The 17,438-nt window shown below is 44.5% G+C and overlaps 1 protein-coding gene across 1 annotated transcript in view; it reads right to left on the bottom strand.

Moving 5' to 3' along the window:
• LOC308579621 (receptor-type tyrosine-protein phosphatase epsilon-like) overlaps positions 1-15,991 on the bottom strand; it is a gene marked incomplete at its 3' end in the record, with an annotated part of 62,315 nt that extends 46,324 nt beyond the window's left edge. Inside the window, exon 1 of the mRNA XM_081214197.1 lies at positions 15,704-15,991. Within this exon, the coding sequence (XP_081070323.1) occupies positions 15,704-15,860 (157 nt within the window). The remainder of the gene's footprint in view (positions 1-15,703) is intronic.
• Between the last annotated feature and the right edge of the window lie 1,447 nt (positions 15,992-17,438).

Here is a 17,438-nt window from a genome sequence, read left to right as displayed (position 1 = left end):
GAGACCACAAGGGCCATCGAGTCCAACCCCCTGCCAAGCAGGAAACACCATCAGAGCACTCCTGACATATGGTTGTCAAGCCTCTGCTTAAAGACCTCCAAAGTAGGAGACTCCACCACACTCCTTGGCAGCAAATTCCACTGTCGAACAGCTCTTACTGTCAGGAAGTTCTTCCTAATGTTTAGGTGGAATCTTCTTTCTTGTAGTTTGGATCCATTGCTCCGTGTCCGCTTCTCTGGAGCAGCAGAAAACAACCTTTCTCCCTCCTCTATGTGACATCCTTTTATATATTTGAACATGGCTATCATATCACCCCTTAACCTCCTCTTCTCCAGGCTAAACATGCCCAGCTCCCTTAGCCGTTCCTCATAAGGCATCGTTTCCAGGCCTTTGACCATTTTGGTTGCCCTCCTCTGCACACGTTCCAGTTTGTCAGTGTCCTTCTTGAACTGTGGTGCCCAGAACTGGACACAGTACTCCAGGTGAGGTCTGACCAGAGCAGAATACAGTGGCACTATTACTTCCCTTGATCTAGATGCTATACTCCTATTGATGAGGCCCAGAATTGCATTGGCTTTTTTAGCTGCCGCGTCACACTGTTGGCTCATGTCAAGTTTGTGGTCAACCAAGACTCCTAGATCCTTTTCACATGTACTGCTCTCAAGCCAGGTGTCCCCCATCTTGTATTTGTGCCTCTCATTTTTTTTGCCCAAGTGCAATACTTTACATTTCTCCCTGTTAAAATTCATCTTGTTTGTTTTTGCCCAGTTCTCTAATCTGTCAAGGTCGTTTTGAAGTGTGATCCTGTCCTCTGGGGTGTTAGCCACCCCTCCCAGTTTGGTGTCATCTGCAAATTTGATCAGGATGCCCTTGAGTCCATCATCCAAGTCGTTGATAAAGATGTTGAATAAGACCGGGCCCAAGACAGAACCCTGTGGCACCCCACTAGTCACTCTTCTCCAGGATGAAGAGGAACCATTGATGAGAACCCTTTGGGTTCGGTCAGTCAGCCAGTTACAAATCCACTGAGTGGTAGCATAGTCAAGACCGCATTTTACCAGCTTCTTTACAAGAATATCATGGGGCACCTTGTCAAATGCCTTGCTGAAATCAAGGTAGGCTACATCCACTGCGTTCCCTTCATCTACCAGGCTTGTAATTCTGTCAAAAAACGAGATCAGGTTAGTCTGACATGACTTATTTTTCAGAAATCCATGCTGACTATTGGTGATCACAGCATTCCTTTCTAGGTGCTCACAGACTGTTTGCTTAATGATCTGCTCCAGAATCTTCCCTGGTATTGATGTCAGACTGACTGGGCGATAATTATTTGGGTCCTCTCTTTTCCCCTTTTTGAAAATAGGGACAACATTTGCCCTCCTCCAGTCTGCCGGGACTTCGCCTGTTCTCCAGGAATTCTCAAAGATGACTGCCAGTGGTTCTGAGATCACATCTGCCAGTTCTTTTAATACTCTTGGATGCAGTTCATCTGGCCCTGGAGACTTGAATACATCTAAACTAGCCAAGTATTCTTGTACTATCTCCTTAGTTATTCTGGGCTGTGTTTCCTTTGCTGAATCATTTGCTCCAAATTCTTCAGGTCGGGCATTGTTTTCTTTATCGGAGAAGACTGAGGCAAAGAAGGCATTGAGGAGTTCAGCCCTTTCTGTGTCCCCTGTTTGCATTTCACCATTTTCTCCTCTGAGTGACCCCACTGTTCTTGTAGACATATCAAATCCAATTGTTCTCTTTTCAAAATATGAAAAACTTGACGTCTCTTCAAAGGCATATTGAGCCCATTACAATTCCAACTAAGGAATTGCAGGGCCATCTTGTTACTTTTCCGTTGTTCCTCCAACTGCTCCCAGTTGTTGCTCTTCCTCTGATGGTGGTGGATTAAGTCCAAACGATAAGTTCAAAATATCTAGTGCTCTCCTTTGTTCTGCGATTGGGTCCACAGTTCCCTTCTGTAGGTCCTCTTGGTTTCTTTCCAGGAACCTCTCTTTGTCTTGTGTTGTCTTTATTTTCACCTTATTTCCCTTGTAGTCAAAGGACAGTCCTTGTGGGAACTCCCACCTGAAAGGAATGATGTTCTTCTTCAGCAGGTAGACCAGATCCTTATAGAAGGTTCTCAACTCCAAGATATATTTAGGGATGTCTTTAAAAATCTGTATAGATGAATTTTCAATTTGCAAGGCCTTTTGGTAGTGTAATTTTAATATTTTATCTCTTTCTTCCTTAGATCTAAGGGTAATCAGGCAATCCCTCGGGGTCTTTCTGTTCAGTCTTCTGCCCAGTCTAAATGCTGTTATTATCTTAAATTCTTCCTCCTCCAAGTCTTCCCAGAAATCAGCAAACTCTTGTGTTAAATACTCCACGAGGTTGTCTCCTTCGCTCTCGGGAATCAATCTCAGTTTCAGATTTCTTTCCTTTCTCTGTAATTCCCACAAAGCCAAAGTTGCATCATGTTCATGAACCTTTTTAGCAATCGGTTCTAAGTTCTCTTGTGTCTCTCCAGCAATAGTTCTAGCTTCCTCTGGAATCTTACGTGTTGCAGAGTTTTCTTGAATCAGCCTGTTTATAGATTCTGTGTTCAAGTCCAGTCTTGCTGTTAGTTCTGTTAATTTCTGTGTATTTTCTGTACTCTGCTTTGTCAAGGTCTCCAAAGATTGATTTATCTTGAGTAACGCTTGTGTCACTGACTCCATGGAAGCAGCTGTCACTTTTTCTTGTCCTTATGTTCCTGTAGGAGTTACGCCTGTAATTGAGCCTCTTTTCTTTTGTTGCTGTTGCTGGTGTTGTTGCTGCTTAGCTTTGGCTCTGGTGGTTATCTCTTCTGCTGGGCCACTCATGTCCCAAGGACGTTCCCACGAAAACAGTCCCCTGATGGAAAATTCCACTGTCCTAGACTGTTACAACCGTTACTTAAGCCCTCTAGGGGGAGCAAAGCAAAATGTCCGAGTACGGAGACAAAGAAGTTAAAGACAAGTATATCAGGAGGCTTGTAAATATATGTTACAGCACTTTTTCCAGTGGATACTATTTCAGCATACTCCAATATACTGTAGCAACAAGGTCTAAAAACTTTGTAGCAAAGGAAACTTCAACCATGTAACTTTCCCAAGAATTTAAAGACAGTTCAGTGCTCTATTGTCTTGTTTGGCAGTCTGTTTCAGGGTATTAAGGCAGCAGAAGATTTTTCCCTTTTAGATAAGTAATGCAGTTCTTATTGTCCCTTTTTCCTTCCCTCTGTCCTGCTTGCTAGAGGGGAGATCTAAGTCCAATGTCAGGTTAAATAGTCAAGGAATGTTTCATACGGATGCAGCTTTAAATTTCCGTTGCTTTAGCTGTCATGCAGTCGGGGGAAGGCAGACTTCCTTAATTTTTACCTTCCCCGTTTTCAGCCAAATTTTCAATTTTAAAAGGTTCCAAATTAGCGTTCAGTCTTACTCACAGGTTTTTCAGTCCCAGATTTACAGGAAGGAATCGGCGCTCTCCGTCAATGGCGACGCGGCTTCACTCTGCAGGCTGGGTAACGACTCTCAGCACCGCGCTCTCCCGATGCCGTTCCAGAGCCTTTAAAAAGGCTCTTTCTGCAGTAAGGGGGGGCGCTTCTGGTGCCCGCCGAGTCTCCTTGTTCACAGGCTTCAGCGCCTGTGATTTTAGGGGTCCCCCGCTTGCCGTAGCGGGTCAGACCCGAACTCGCAGAGCAGTCCTCCTCCGAAGCTCGGAAAGAGGACCGCCATTAACGCTGGCGCCGACCGGAATTAAAAAAAAAATAAAAAAAATTAAAAAAGGAATGTCTCTTCTAAGCATCCTTGCCCTCTAACCCCTAGATTATGGAATATTGCTTTGCATCCGCAACCATGACACCAGTCTCAACCATCACTGCAGACCTTTATGCATGCCTAGCCAACAACAATAATAAATAATAAAAGGGGACAAAGAAAGTCCACGTTCTATAACGCTTCATACATATTGTTGCTTGATATAAAAGAGAAAGGTCTGTTAGCACATGGGCTCTTCTCCACCTGGCCTGGGCAAGACTCAATGTGCATGCATACACCACCTCTGCTAGACAGGCAGCTAAATGCTTAATTTCATAGTAATACAAGCTATGACATTACTGAATGTACAATTCTGGTTTTGAAAGAATGAGCTTTCAAAATGTTTCCACAGACCCTGAAGCAGCTGTCACTGGGATTGTGTTGATAGCCATCTTAGCATTGCTGTGCCATAGGATTTCTGCTTTCAGGCCCTACAGCAAAAATCCTGAGGGTTGTCAAATGAGGAGGGTGGGGTGGGGGGAACTGGCAGAAAGCATGGCAGTTTCCAAGGCATGACTTTGTTGTTTTCCAGGTTCTGCACAGGATGGTTTTAGGTGCTTGATTCTTATTGCTCCAACCAGGGGGTAAATTCCAGCAGGTACTCTCTAACCCAGGATGTGAAATTTTGCAAGAAGGAATATGTTCAAAATCTAGTACATTAAAGCAAATACATTTCCCCACTTCTGAGCAGGCTTTGTGGCAATAAGGTAGCATTCATCAAAGCTGATAACTGCCTGGGTGGATTAGGCTAAGCTCTTCTTTCTAGTTCCTGTTTCAACAACAGAGAGTCATATGCCTCTGGAAGCTGACAAACAAGGCATGAAGGCAAAGCCACCCATTTATGGCATTATGAGGAAAGGGGGAAGTTCTATATTGATGCTCTTATTTTTAGAAACCTCTATTGTATCACCCCACCCCCAGCAATCTTTATTTTCCTCTATGACACCATTATACACGTTTGTGGCCTGTGTGTCTCTTAATACTAACATTTAGTACTGTCTGCTGTTTGCCGTTTTTGCAAATAAGGTAAGGTATTTTTGTTTAACACCCCGCCATCCCACACACAACCGATGTATCGCCAAAAACAACTTACACGTGCCTCACCTTGGCTGCATACACAACAAGCATTTGAAGCACATTTAGACAACGTGACTCCCCCCAAGGAATCTTGGGAAACTGTAGTTCACCATTCACAGAGCTACAGTTCCCAGCACCTTTAGCAAACTACAATTCCCTGGATTCTGTGAGGGAAGTTATGTTCTTTAAATGTATGGTGTATGAGCATTCTCTATTAGAACAACTGCTACACTGTTTATTTAAGCTACTGTAGAACAGGTGACATACCTGCTTCCCCTGGGCATTTATGTGGCTTTTGTCCAAAGTCCCTAGAACAGTCGGCATTCTTGCTGAGCAAAAAAATGCTTCAAGTAACTCATTAAGAATTGCATTCAACAATACTCAGCATGCAAGGATCCCAAAGGGGACATGGAGGTAAAGGAACTTAAGGAGAGAAGAAACAGGAGAAGGAAATGTGCCACATTATTGCTGCTGAGAAGAGAGGTAGGTAAAGGTAAAGGACCCCTGGATGGTTAAGTCCAGTCAAAGGTGACTTTGGGTTGCAGTGCTCATCTTGCTTTTCAGGCCAAGGGAGCCAGGGTTGGTCCACAGACAGCTTTCTAGGGTCATGTGGCCAGCATGACTGAACCACTATTGGCGCACAGAGGTTTGTTATGAGAGCCAGAACACACGGAAACACCATTTACCTTCCCACTGCACCGGTACCTATTTATCTACTCACACTGGTATGCTTTCAAACTGCTAGGCTGGCAGAAGCTGAGACAGAGCAACAGGAGCTCACCCCGTCGCAGGGATTCAAACTGCCAACCTTCCTATTAGCAAGCCCAAGAGGCTTTACCTGCTAAGATAACTGCCTGAGAACACACACACACACACACACACACACACGGAACGGGAGGGGGGGAGAGAGAGAATATGTAATATGACTGGGGGCTAAGCAGGCCAAGTTGCTCCTTGCTTTTTCGGGGGGGGGGGACCCTCACCGGTCAAGCACAATTTGCTTCCCTTGCCCCACAGCCACACTCAGCGCTGGTATGTTGAAAAGCAATATATCACGAGGTGAGAACTCCACATCAACTTTCTATTAGCAGGCCACTTCTTCCAGAGGAGAGGATTCTGTGGTGTTGCTGACTTACTTCCATCAGTCCTAGTCAGCATGGTCTGTGGACAGGGATAGTGGGAGCTGCTATTCAGCAATATCTGGGGGGCCACAGGTTCCCCTTCCCATAGCTGTTCTTTCAGTGCTTTCTGGATGTTCCTCCCCTCCCCCCCAATCTTCCTAGGGGATATTTTTTTCAACACTTTGTAAGGATAGTAGCTACAAACTTGTTTGCACGAATAAATTTGAAATACTTTTGCTACCTTCTATTTTTTTCTTATTCAGAGAATATTAAAGTTAGAATCATCATAGAACTGTAGTTGGAAGGGACCACGAAGGCCACTTAGTCCAACCCCCTGCAATGAAGGAATATTTTGCCCAATGTAGAACTTGAACCCACAACCCTCTACTGACTGAGCTATTTAAGTGTACAGTCATACCTCGGGATGAATACGCTTCAGCTTAAATATTTTCGGGTTGCGCTCCGCGGTGACCTGGAAGTAACGGAGTGCCACTCGCACATGTGCAGACGCTCTAAATGACGTCACGCGCATGCACAGAAGCGGCAAAACGCAACCCGCGCAGACGTGCAAACGTGCTGTTGCATCTTACGTTCGCTTCAGGATGCGAATGGTGCTCCAGAATGGATCCCGTTCACATCCAGAGATACCACTGTATGGGGTAACCAGGAAAGGATGCAATCTAGCAAAATCTATCAGTGTCCAAACTCTGCTTAATTTTAATAATAATAATAATTTTTTATTTATATCCCACCCTCCCTGGTCAAAGCTGGGTTCAGAGCGGCTAACATCATACAAGTAAGACAATGCATAAAAACAAGCAATCAATAAATTAAGATACATCCCAGAATTAATTCAAACAAATTAAAATTAAAACTGGACAAGTGGCAATCTTCAGGTTAATTTTAGCCATTAATTAATTTTATTTCACAGGGCCTCTGTGGCCAACCTTGTTTAGATTTTACCTAGGGTAACTCATCTGTAACCTGTATCAACTGGGTGGTTCAGGTCTATGCTACTGGCCTAGCCCACATCATCACATTTATTCTTCTCTATCAAGAGAATGCCCCATGTGGAAGCAGCTTCTACACTTTGGTGAAAGAGGATAGACCATGCAAGCAAAGGTAAACTCAACAAATCACCCAACCAGTGGCATTATCATGCTTTAGCATCTTCATCAGTAAACGACAGCGATTTTCCAGTTTGTTTGTTATAATTCTTTCTCATCCTGAAACTACAATCCACTTCCATAGCTATAAACAAGCCAAACTGATCAGAAAGGGAAATGGATGCATTCTTCTGGGAAACTGAACATTATACATTAAGGTCTGATGGCAACTTTGGCAACAGATAACAAAGTTTAAAAACAAAACTAGGGGTATGTTGTTCTGAACTGCCGGCCCAAAGGAGAACTTGTGGGAACGGTTGGGTGCAGGGATACAACAGAAGGATTTCAAAAAACTAGAGTGATCAGTTCTAGTGCTTTATTAAAGAAAGGTGTAGAAAATATAATGAAAATGATGGTATATAACACCAGTAAAACTAGCCAAGTTGTACAAAACAAACAACAAATATTGGAAATGTAAAGAAAAAGAAGGCACGTTTTACCATATGTGGTGGGAATGTAAAAAAGTAAAAGACTTCTGGGAAATGATTTATAATGAAATTTTTAAAATGTTGAAATATACATTTCTAAAAAACACCAGAAGCTCTTTCACTTGGTATGGTAGGTACAGAAATTCATAAGAATGATAAAAAATTGTTTTTATATGTGACCACTGCAGCAAGAATATTATTAGCCCAACGATGGAAACAAGAGCAAATGTCAACAAAAGAAGAGTGGCAAATGAAATTAATGGACTATGCTGAGCTGGCGAGACTAACAGGAAAAATTCAAAACCAGCAGGACCAGACTTTCCTAAAGGATTGTAAGAAAATTATGTTGTATCTGAAAGACAATTGTAATTACCTAACATCACTTGTAGGGTTACAAGAAGTTTTGTAAGGAGGACTATATAAATTAATGGGAAAGGGACTAAAATTAACTGATGCAAGATTGGACTTATAGCAATAAGCATAGTAATAAAATGCAAAAATAAAAAGAAATTTAGAAAACCATTAGAAGGGGTCGAAGGAAGTCTTAGGCCGTGATAGCCAAAGATTTGTTATATGGTGTTGGAGTTGTTATGTTGGAAAATTTGTGCAAAAATCAATAAAAATTATTTTTTAAAAAAGAAGGAAAGGTGTAGACTTAAGCAATCAGCCTGCTGATCTCCCAGACTTTACAGACGCAGGACTGACAGACACTGCAGCATGGAGATGGCTTGTCTGCGTCCAAGCAACCATTCACACATTCTTTATATACAAAGCAGCATTATGTCACTTTGGCCAGGCCATTGCATCACCTCACATGACCAGTTGATGGCAAATACCCAAATCTTACCAATAGATCCCAAGCCCACAGGTAAGGATAACATCAAAGCAAGCCAATTAGCCTATATCAAAGCAAATTAATATAAACATACACGACCTTATTGTTACAACAACTATCAATTAATTGTGGGGTTATTTTGACTACCAAGATGGCATTTGCAGAGTTTCTGGAACAGTTCACTTTTGGTTCAGTGCATACCGTTTTACCTGCCATCTGAGTTGTGACGCTTGCTGACTTTGCAAGTTATTTTTTGTGTTACTTTTCACCCTGACCCACATAAGGCACACTACATGCACCTTTGTTTATCTGCTGGCCTATCATGAGACGCGAGATGAGACTGAGCTCTGCAGGAAGTGTTTTCTTTGTCATGCTCACAGAGTCCCGTTTTTCTTCTTGGCTGAGGCCCGTAAATACACAATTTGGGAATTCTTAAAACTGAAACTTGAGGAGTGATCACAATTCACATCTTGCAAGACTGTCTGGTTCCCACTAAGCATCTCTAAAATCCTGATGCCCCACGCCCCGTGACATATAATTCTTATTATTCAAAAAGTCAGCTCCTATTCATGTGGAGGAAGCCTGAAAGGCCATTCACTGTTAATAACTCATTCTCGAATTGTCCCCCTTAAAAATCGAATTGCACCCTCTGGGGCGTGTGCCCCACATTGGGAACCACAGGTCTAGAGGGTAGCTTCTTTATACAAGCCAGACCACTGGGAAAAAGCAATAAGCAAAAAAAAAATAGAGAGAGAAATGGATACAGACAACAAAAAGAGGTCCCATGTTGCAGACATGAAAATATGCATGACTGCTGATTTAGATAAGCAGAGGTTCCTGAACCAAGAAATAAACTTGCATTTGGAGTAAGATTATTTAAATGCAAGGGAACTCAGTAAGAGGAAGAGCAGTCAGTTTCAAGCTACTGCTTTATGTATTAATGAAGTTAATTGGAAACCATCAAGGCTTTTGTGGCAGCAGTAAAAGAAGCTCAATCCCTGTTCTTTAGAGTTACCAAAGAACTACTGGCAGCCCTTAATGACAAGTACTGGAGGTTTGTAGCTTCTTATCTAGAATTGCGTGCTGAGGTCCCCCAAAACCCCTACCCCAATAACTCACACATCACACATAATTTTTGTTTAAGGTTTTTGGCATACTTTTGGCCACAACTTTATTTTCATACAAATTGAGAGTGGTTGCTTAGGCATTGGTTATGACTATCTGTCCCCCCCGCCTTGGGGACAGCGCTGACTCCCGTGAGTCAGCGTGTGGAGGAACAAGACCAGGGACAGCTGGGACTGCGACACAGATCCTCAGCTATTCCCTGCTTGTTCCTTGGGAACTTACACGGCCCGCACCCTGCTCCAAGGGTTTGGACGAAGGGATGGTAAGCCCCAGAATTCCTTTAACGGAATACCCATCAGCAGCAGCATTGGAGGGGCAGGCACAGCCAATCCATACCCCTCCACCAACCAATTTAACCAATGCCTAACCGCCACAGAGCCTTAGCTCACCGCCAAACCACTCACAAATGCAACCCTTCCTTCAATCCCAAAGCAACCATAGCCAACCAGGTGTCGTTCCCTATAGGGGAAATATTCACCCTAAAGCTGGCAGCAGCCTTGAAGGTAATCACAGGGTGCAAAATCATGGAACCACCTGAAGCAAAGCCTACTTTACTTTATTATTTTTATTTTATTTTATTATTATTTTATTTTATTTTACACTTCCTTATTAACATGCTTCCCGGCCTCTTTGGTGGTAGTTTGTCTAGGCACTGGTTCCTGACTAGCTGCACCTGACCTCAGCAGGGCAGCACTGACGACTGGGCCCCACCATATCGTCAGTACCAGCAACATTGTGGGGGAGCAATGAATCCCAAGGCAATCGCATCCCGCCAGGTGTCGTTCCCCATAGGGGAAAGATGCACCCCCCATCTGCCCCAAAGAGGGGAACAGTCTTGAAGAAAATAGCAGGGTGCAATATCACAGAACCACCTAAAGCAAGGACCTATTTTATTTTATTTTTTATTTTATTTTATATGTTATTTATTTGATTTGATTTACTTTATTTATTTTATTTTCCACCGCCATATTAACATGCTTTCTGGCCTGCTCGGTGGTAGTTTGTCTAGGCATTGGTTCCCGACTAGCTGCACCTGACCTCAGCAGGGCAGCACTGACGACTGGGCCCCACCATATCGTCAGTACAAGTAAACAGCGTGGGGGAGCAATGAACCAGGATCAGACTCAAGCTCACCCCAAATGCTCCCAGGGACTCTTGCGTGGCCCTACCCCTCGAAAGGGGTTGACAAAGCATGGCAAATCCTTGGTTTCCTGTAATGGAATATCTTTGCGCATTGGAGGGGACAGGTGCTCCAACCCCCCCTCCAGACCACCTTGAACCAAATGCCTTAAATTATTTTGAGTCCAGGGAGAGCTGCCATCAACTCAATCCAAGCCCTCTTGCATGCAGGAATGCAAACTTATGCTGGAGGAAGACAGCAAATCATTCTTGCCCAGCTGTACCACCAGCCCTGCGGGAGGACCTGCACAGGTCACACTCGACCGCACCAAAGGAAGGACCTCCTCCCAAAGCATTCCCCATCTGGACATCCAGTATATGTCCACATGGGCAGGAAGACTGAGATGGCGCCCCAGTCCAGACTTGTCAGCGCGCTTGCCAGCCCAGTGTACAATGCTGTGGCCCAAATGTGCACCGCTGCTCCTATGAGAAAAGGAAATAACAGACAAGCATCAGCACAGACATCATTGTGACACTTCCTGATATAACCCTTGTCAGCGTCAGACTTCCAATGACCCGTATTCACAATCCTGTCTACAGACAGGCCCCCAGTGTGCAGCCGTTGCAGCAGCCCTATTCGGAAGGAATGAGGCGTGTTCAGTGGTAGGCAAGCCGCAGGCCGTAATAACTGGTGCACGGCGTAAGCACATTAATGCCTGGCTAACGGGAACCCATGTTCATGCACTAGGAGTGGGCCAGCCCCCAGGGGAATGAAAAGCCAATTTTTTCTGGTATCCATAACCGTGCAAGGGCCCTCCTCATGTGTAATGGGAAGCCTGATTGTGGCACTCCTGCCCACTAAGTCTGTTTTAGAGTTCCCAACTCTAATGACAAGCTCCAAAGCAGATAAGGAAAAGTCCTGAAGCAATAAGCCTCCAGACTCTCAGCCCTGTGCTGGCTCCAACAACCATTTCCCCAACCCTCAGTGCCCAAAATGCAATGGAATACTGAAAGGAGTCTCGCCTTGATCTTTTACCAGCAGAAAAGTTTTAACTTGTTGCAGATCCTGCATAGGTAAAATTGACCGACTTCCTGCCCACTGTCCTATGAGGTTGGAGCCTATTCCAACCTTCCAAGGCCCTGCACATTACAAACTTTATGCAAGGGTCTCTGAAAAATAAAGCTTCAGTATAACAGACATTGCAGCGGACTGAATTCTTATAGTTATAACAGGACGCCCAATCTGCGGCAGGTGGACCAAATACTGCAGGATCTGCTCAGAGGATGGGGGCCAGTTCATCTGAATGGCCGAGGACTGCCAGCTTAAGGCTAAGAAATCCATCCAGGCCTTCCCATAAGAGCTAAAAGCAGAAGGGGAAATGGAAGCTGCTGCTCTCTGTAATTACTAATTGTTGTCAACATGCCACAGGTGGTCTGGAAAAGTCTGGCAATAGCTGAGTCTGGAGCCCAGGATCTGAAGCGCTCCATCTGAAAATGGGATAGAGTGTCAGAGACATCATTAGAGGATCCCGTAATCAGGAGAGCAGAAAGCACAATATTAAACCTTAAGCGGTGCAGCTCAAAAGCATGAGCGGAGGGGCGGAGACTCTGCTGGAGCGTGAGAACTGTTTAGCCAAGACGCTCACCACTACCTGGTTATCAGACCAAAAGCAGATCCGATGGTCACTGAACTCCTCGGGCCACATGTGAACTGCTACTACAATGGGGAAAACTCAAAAGTTAGGTCACATGATTGCCTCACCATACCGGGCTTGAGGCCATGGCTTTGCACACCAGCAGCCCCTGAAATAAAAAACCAAAGGGCAAAGATCCAGCAGCATCAGCATGAACCTGAAAAATCCCTGTGCAAGTATCCTGCCATGGCCAACTACTATTGCATACATATAGGAATTGCAACCGTTGCATGAGATCCCATTGCATGAGAAAGGTAAGGGGACCTCAGGCCGCAGGCAGCCTGGCCTAGTGGGAAGGGAAGGGGCGGCCTGGGGCAACCACTCTGCATGCAAGATTAATTAAGTGACCCAGCAAGATCGGATCTGATGAAGCATCACTTGCTACAGAGGAAGTATTACAAAATAACTTCCTTCAAGGCAGACAGCTTCTCCATAGGCAAGTGGTATGTTTTAGCAACGATATCCAACTGGATCCCTAAATAAAATGGGAATATGGGCAAGTATTGAGGTATTGCTTGCCAGCTTCCAGCCCCGCTTGGGCAGGGGGCATCTTGTGCTGCCATCATAATACGTAAATTTACAGGGCCGACGCTGGCCAGAACCGCTAAAAAAAGTCCCGACAAAACTGCCGCCGAGCCAGCTTCCTTTTCAGACACACACTGTGCAATGCAAAAACACACTCCGTGCAGTGCTCACATAATCCATGCAATGCAACTATACTCCGTGCGATGCAGCTACACACTCCGTTCAATGCAACTACACACTCAGTGCAAAAACGCACTCTGTGCAATGCAAAAACGCACTCCATGCAATGCAACTACCCTCCATGCAATGCAACTACCCACTCTGTGCAATGCAACTACACACTCCATGCAATGCAACTACACACTTCATGCAATGCAACTACACACTCCGTTCAATGCAACTACACACTCCGTACAATGCAAAAACGCACTCCGTGCAATGCAACTACCCTCCATGCAATGCAACTACACACTCCGTGCACTGCACACACCCTCTGTTCAATGCAACTACACACTCCGTGCAATGCACTCTCTGTGCAATGCAAAACAAAAAACAAAAACAAAAACCAAACCACACACACTCTGTGCAAATGCCACTACACCCTCCGTGCAATGCACACACACTCTGTGCAATGCACACACACCCTCTGTGCAATGCACTCACACCCTCTGTGCAATGCGCACAACCTCTGTGCAATGCAAATGCAAATCTCTCACGCAATGCAATGCAAATGCAGCCCGTGCAGCGCTGTGCCCTGCAACGCACAGAGCAAACTGCAGTGCGGGCACACAAAGGTGCTTTCTCCCGCTTGCATATTGCAAACGTGGCGCCTGTTACATCCCTCGCAGTGAGGGAACCACCAAAAGGCCCTCGACACTGGACCTAAGTGTCCAGGTAGAGCAATGGGGGAGCATGCAGCTGTCCCATATAGGGACCAATCCTGCAACCTAGGCATTACCGGCACTATGCGCTGACCAGCTGAGCTATCCAGGATGATCCCTAAAGACCCGGGACAGCCTCACCCTGACCCCTGTAGAGGTCCAAGGTGATGTCTGAATCATGATCCCTGCTCCTCTTTGCCCTCCTCCTGGATTGCAGCCTTCGAAGATGCTTCCTTCTGGAAGAAGACACCTGGGGCGTCCACAAGTCATCCCCTGCAGGAGAGGCAAGCTCTTGAGGCATTTGCAAAAGCCCAGTCATAGTCCGCAAAAACTAAACAATGTAAGGAACTGGTGAAACCAATGCTTCATGGACCACATGGGGACACTATTCAGGCCGGAAACGCTTCCAGGCCATCGAATTCTAGGGCAAAGCCCTAGGATCACCTGCCAGGCCAGGCATAAATGTTTCCAGTGAAATAGCAGAGTTGAGGCAGCCCACAGCTTGTCCAGGTACCCCTGCTTGCCCTTTTAGAGGGAAGCACCCCTTCAAGAAACCCAAAGTTCTTTTATCACAAATGGGCCGAACTACCCAGCAACAGAATAGCCCAAAAGGAGCAGTTTGTTTTGTTTTGTTATAACAATGGCTAAGAGGGGGATATGAACCCTGTCTCCCAGGTCCTAGTCCTACACTTTAGCCACTAAATCACAATGGCTCGCCTCTAAAATGGCAGTCGCCACTATCAGGGCAAAACAAACTTAAAGAAAATAAACTTGTTCAGAAACAGCATAGTTCAAGAGCATATACAGAGTGCTCATAGTCATTGGAGGCACTGAGAGCCTCTGCCGCCCTCTGACTGCCTCAGATATACATTAGCAGCAACTGAGCCTGGAAGCAGGTACATTCTTATAGAGAGGTCAGAGACTTAACAATTAACTGCTACCTGTAGCATACTTAGGCTCGGAAGTTATGCCCAGGCCGAATAGGCCTCCATGCCTCTGCTCTTGAGAATCTTAGTCTCATAGCAATATTAAAGGAACTCAAAATAGTGCTCCCGCCCAAGGCTAGATTAAAATTTGGCCAACAGCGCTGCACACACTCAAATAAAGCCAACCTTCGGGGTGCTATGAACGAAAGTGATTCCAGCTAAGCTGAGAACAGCCCTGACTAGCCCCACAATTTCAACAAGAGAAATGGGGGAAACCTTTTTGCGAAAGAAAGGCAAGCCACAGATACAGGGAGAATCTTCCCACAGGGCAGGGTAAGGGGTGGGGTGGGAAATTGAACAGGAAAAAGGGGAATTAAATTATTTAAGGGACTAAAGAGGATTAAAAGAAGGGGGAATTAAAGAAATGTAACCAGACAATGAGAAGTTTGCATCACTGTCCTCCAGACAGTCCAAGTGCTCCATGTGATCCGATGTCCACAGCGAAAGAGAAAGAGAAAGCTGTGGACCTTGCTTAAATAACCACTGATCCCACCCCTAAATTGGCAACATCAAATTTACCCCAGTAACACCATCCTCCAATCTGCTCCAGGCCCCTTGAATCTAATACTGCCTGGCAACCAAGTGGAGTTTTGTTCGGCCCCATCCGCAACACGTGCTCTCTTTTAGTGAGAACACGCTTTGTAGAAAAGCCTCAGAGAAGCTTCCAAAGTAGAGCATCATAACAAAATATTTGTCAATGGGAAATTGTCAATTACTCATACATATTACAGATAATGTTCAGCGTGTATGAGTTGAGAAGAAAGCAAGCCTGATCCCACATTGATTTCATAAGATATGTGACATGGTGCTATAAATGTTAAAGAAGGAAGCATGAAACACCATCTGAAACCAAAGGAATGAAGATTTATATGAACAAGGTACTGACGCAGACTAACCCCCAAAATTCAGTGTTTCTTACTTGTTGTTGTATCATTAAGTGATGCAGTCCCATTGCCACGCAACGCTTCGCCGTGCAGAAAACTAATGGAAATTAGCAAGACTGAACAGGAGTATTCCATCATGGACCTGTTAAGCAAACACAGAGAAAAATATAAAACCCATACTAACATACTCATGTCATGTTCATACTATCACGAAGGAGGTTTGAATTTTATTTTTTTGAAAGAATGACTTTTGTAAGGGAATATGATTTATCTGTTGTGTCCAAAGTCTTATAAGTATTTGTGAAACTACCACCCTAGTGCCCAAAGTCTTATTCTATACCACAAATCTTCCAAGTTTGGAAAATTAAGGGATTTGAAAAACACCAAGAATAAAAACTTGCTACTCCAAAAAAAAAAAAAAAAAAAAAAGGGAGCTCCAGGCATTACACAGAAACTGCAAGAGAGGACACATGCCCCACTCGCCCTTCCTCTTTTCTTCTGGGATATGCAAACTGGGGGTTTCTGCCTCTTCCTCAACATTTGGCCTTCAGTATCTCACCAGGGGAAAGGTGCACAAGTTCTCACGTTGCATATTACATGGAAGTACAAAAAGAGGAAATGCGAGTCACCCACATTTCCTCTGTTGCTGCTTGTTTGCACATCCAAAAGCTGGCAGAGATTACAAGCTGTTCAAGAAGAAATCTGACACAAATTCTAGTGAGTATAAAACTAAACAACATATGCAGAAAATGGAACAAATTCCTAGGTTGTGTGATGATCATTTTGTAACAATCTGCTGCTGTTCCGGTCTACTTTTCTTGCTGACAACTTAGTTTCTTATATGATGAGTTGCTGGATTGTTATTGTTCTTCCACAAGTGAGCACTGAAAACATGCAGTCGGAACTGGTACGCTTGAAGCTGCTACAACACCAGCTCCACTAATACATAAAATAATTTAAGTATAACTCGTAATCATACGACTAGATATTATAACTAGATATTATACTACTGACTGCAGGTCTGGTTTGCCTCCTAAAAACCCACACGCAGCAGGCTCAATTCAGTCTCCGGGGGGGAGGCGGGAGATCCCACTGAATGTAACCAAATCCCTTTTCCCTTCCTTTCCTTCTTCCATACTCACAGGCACATCATGGGAGCTCTCCACATTCCTCCCATATCCTCATCTGTCCCTCTTCTTCCTGCTCAATCAAATAATGCAAGGCTGACCTATAGGAAGGGCTCGACAGTAATTTGGGAGACGTGCTATGCAGAACTGCCTTGGGCATTGTCCCGGAACACCAACTGATGCAGCAGATAGACTGGTGACGGTGGGAGGCAGTGCGAGACAGTGGGATGTCACACCTTGGCCAAAACATATACACCAGCTGCCTATAAATTCCTGCACAAGGTTCGTGTACCAATCTACAAAGCCCTGAACAACTAACTAAAATAAGAATACTCTGGCTGCTTCTCTTTCTCTGTAATGTGTTCACAGAGTGCCCCAACATACACACTGGACCGAACCTACTATATTTTTAAAAATTATTTTGCTTCTCATTAAAGGTACATAGGATTACATTATGAACTAGGCAAAACTAGTTGTCATCTGCCCCTCCCTCATTATACCATGTAAATATACAATACCAGCATGCAGAGAAATCCTGACAGCGGCATAACAGAACTTGTGCAGGAGAGAACCTTTAAAAGTACACAGGGCTTTAAAATATAATTTATCAAAAATTACTGGTTCTAATATGAGATGACAAAGT

The sequence above is a fragment of the Podarcis bocagei genome, assembly GCF_964188305.1.
Source record: "Podarcis bocagei genome assembly, contig: HAP1_SCAFFOLD_303, whole genome shotgun sequence".
Classification (NCBI taxonomy): domain Eukaryota; kingdom Metazoa; phylum Chordata; class Lepidosauria; order Squamata; family Lacertidae; genus Podarcis; species Podarcis bocagei.
The sequence above is the reverse complement of the archived record's forward strand: the minus strand, read 5'-3'. Positions and strand labels throughout refer to the sequence as shown.